The sequence below is a fragment of the Sinocyclocheilus rhinocerous genome, unplaced genomic scaffold, assembly GCF_001515625.1.
Source record: "Sinocyclocheilus rhinocerous isolate Xijiao unplaced genomic scaffold, SAMN03320098_v1.1 scaffold359, whole genome shotgun sequence".
In the NCBI taxonomy this organism is placed as follows: domain Eukaryota; kingdom Metazoa; phylum Chordata; class Actinopteri; order Cypriniformes; family Cyprinidae; genus Sinocyclocheilus; species Sinocyclocheilus rhinocerous.
Window position 1 is genome coordinate 291306 of NW_015652307.1, and position 2305 is coordinate 293610.

Consider the following 2305-nt stretch of genomic DNA (forward strand, 5'->3'; position numbering starts at 1 on the left):
ACACACACACACACACACACACACACACGCACACAGACACACACACAGACACACACAGACACACACACACTCACAAATAAAATAAAAATGACAAAAACCACACAAAAATAAAAAAATTTTAAAATGAAAACGGAACATATAAAAATAATTCTTAAACTTCTGAAATTTCTAAAATTTGCTTCTGCAATTTAAAATAAGATTTTAGTAAAAAAAAAAAAAAAAAAGATTTAAAATAAAATCACGTTTCCTGTGCTTGCTTGTATTTTGCCAAAAAATTTTAATTACATATCAATTTAAATAAAATACTTATTATTAATAATATTCTAAAAAATTATATAATATATAGTGCTATCAAACTGACTGATTAATATTAATCACATCCAAAACCAAAGTTTGTTTCCATAATATGCGTGTACTGTGAATATTTATACATATATACACATACACACACATACATGTATATATTTAATAAATGTACGTAATATATATATTTATATTTATGACAAATATATATATATATATATATATATATATATATAGTATATCTTAAATATATTCATGTTTGTAAATATACACATTCCACACACATTTATTATGGAAACACAAACTTTTATTTGGATGGAAATCGCATATATTTACTTAATTAAATCTATAATTAATAATATGGTGATTTGGTTTTAGTTTGTATTAACAGCTGAAGTGAAGCGAGTTTGTAGTGAAACACTAGACACCTGCAGTCTGGCGCTCTGATCCCTGCAGCTCGCTTGACCTCTGACCTCCTGGAGGCGTTGAGCCGTCTCGGCAGCATCTTCTTCACGCGTGCTCGCGGAGACCTGCGCGGACGAACAGGAAGTGAAGGTTTAGCGCTGAGCCGAGGTCATTTCCAGGGGAAAGGCTGATTTGTTGCTAAATGACGCTGTGATGTCATCATCACGACGCAACATTGTGTCACTGCATCAAATACATTTTACATATGTTCATTTAGATTTGTTCATAAAGTAACATAAATGCATGATATAATATTAAAATATAAATAACTATTTTTAAATGCATTGAATTATTGAAAACCTACACATTTTTGGACGGTTACAATTTAAGTTTTTAGTTATTAGCTCGTAAACAAGTACTACACATTCTGAACAATTACACTTTTAAGCAGTGTGTTAGTAGTTAGTTAGTAGGGTTGCAAAAAGGTGGAAAATTTCCAGTATATTTCGGAAATATTCCGGAAATTTTGGAAAATTTCCAGGATTTTTGGGAATATTTTAGGGATTTTTGGAATGTTTAAATTTTTAGATTTTTGGAATGCTGCAACCCTATTAGTTAGTATGCTACACTCTAAGAAAAGTGTGTAAAAATAGGGCACAATCTACTATGTTAATGTGAAGGATTTTTCTGTATTGATTTTTCCACTGTTTTTAGTTTAGTTACGCACTGTATTTTGCGTTTTCAGTTTACAGGGTTTCAACGGATAACGGATAACAGATAATGTCCTAGAAAATTACTAGTACCTTTCCCGTTTTTCTAGATATTTTTCTTACAGTGTACTAACTGATCAACAATCGCAGGTACAAGCTACTAACAAAGTGTATCATAAATGAACAATCATTCAATTATTATTAGCCTATTATTAAATAAACAATTAATTCACGTGATGTGTGTACTGCTAGGCATCTTTCCTCTTTTTGTGTAATTTAAATGGCAAATGTGTGTCTTTTTATTGTCCGAGTCACTTTTCAAAAGTTGCCAAATACATTTTTAAAAAAGCTAAATGTGTTGCTAGGTGCATTTGGAAGAAAAAGTAGCTAGGGTAATCTGAAAAGTTGCTAAATTTAGTAACGAGCTGAAGTTTCATTCTCTACCTGATTGAGGGCCGTCTGGAGCCGAGTGATCGTGCTCTCCTTCATCTGATGAAGAAACAGCAGAAAACAGGAATCTGAGATTCACAGACATTAAAAACCAAACAACAGTGTTTAAAAACATCACATCTGTTTTAACTCAGAAGGAAACTCAGGTGTGTAGCACCTACAGCTCTGCAGATCCTTCTGAAGACACGAGTTTAAACTCTTTTAATGTGATGTGTTTTTAAAGGAGACATATTATGCCCCTTTTTACAATATGTAATATAAGTCTCTGGTGTCCCCAGAATGTGTCTGTGAAGTTTCAGCTCAAAATACCCCACAGATCATTTATTATATCATTTTGAAAATGCCTATTTTGAATGGAAGCAGAAAATACGCTGTTTTTCGGGCCTGTGTCTTTAAATGCAAATGAGCTGCTGCTCCCCGGAGTCCCCGCCCCCTTT

General features: G+C 32.5%; 1 protein-coding gene across 1 annotated transcript in view; it reads right to left on the reverse strand.

Annotated features, from left to right (window-relative positions):
• Positions 1-2305, reverse strand: part of LOC107714754 (A-kinase anchor protein 9-like) — a 138161-nt gene that overhangs the window by 40653 nt on the left and 95203 nt on the right. Inside the window, 2 exon segments of the mRNA XM_016520718.1 lie at positions 732-833; positions 1863-1907. Coding sequence (XP_016376204.1) covers positions 732-833; positions 1863-1907 — 147 coding nt within the window.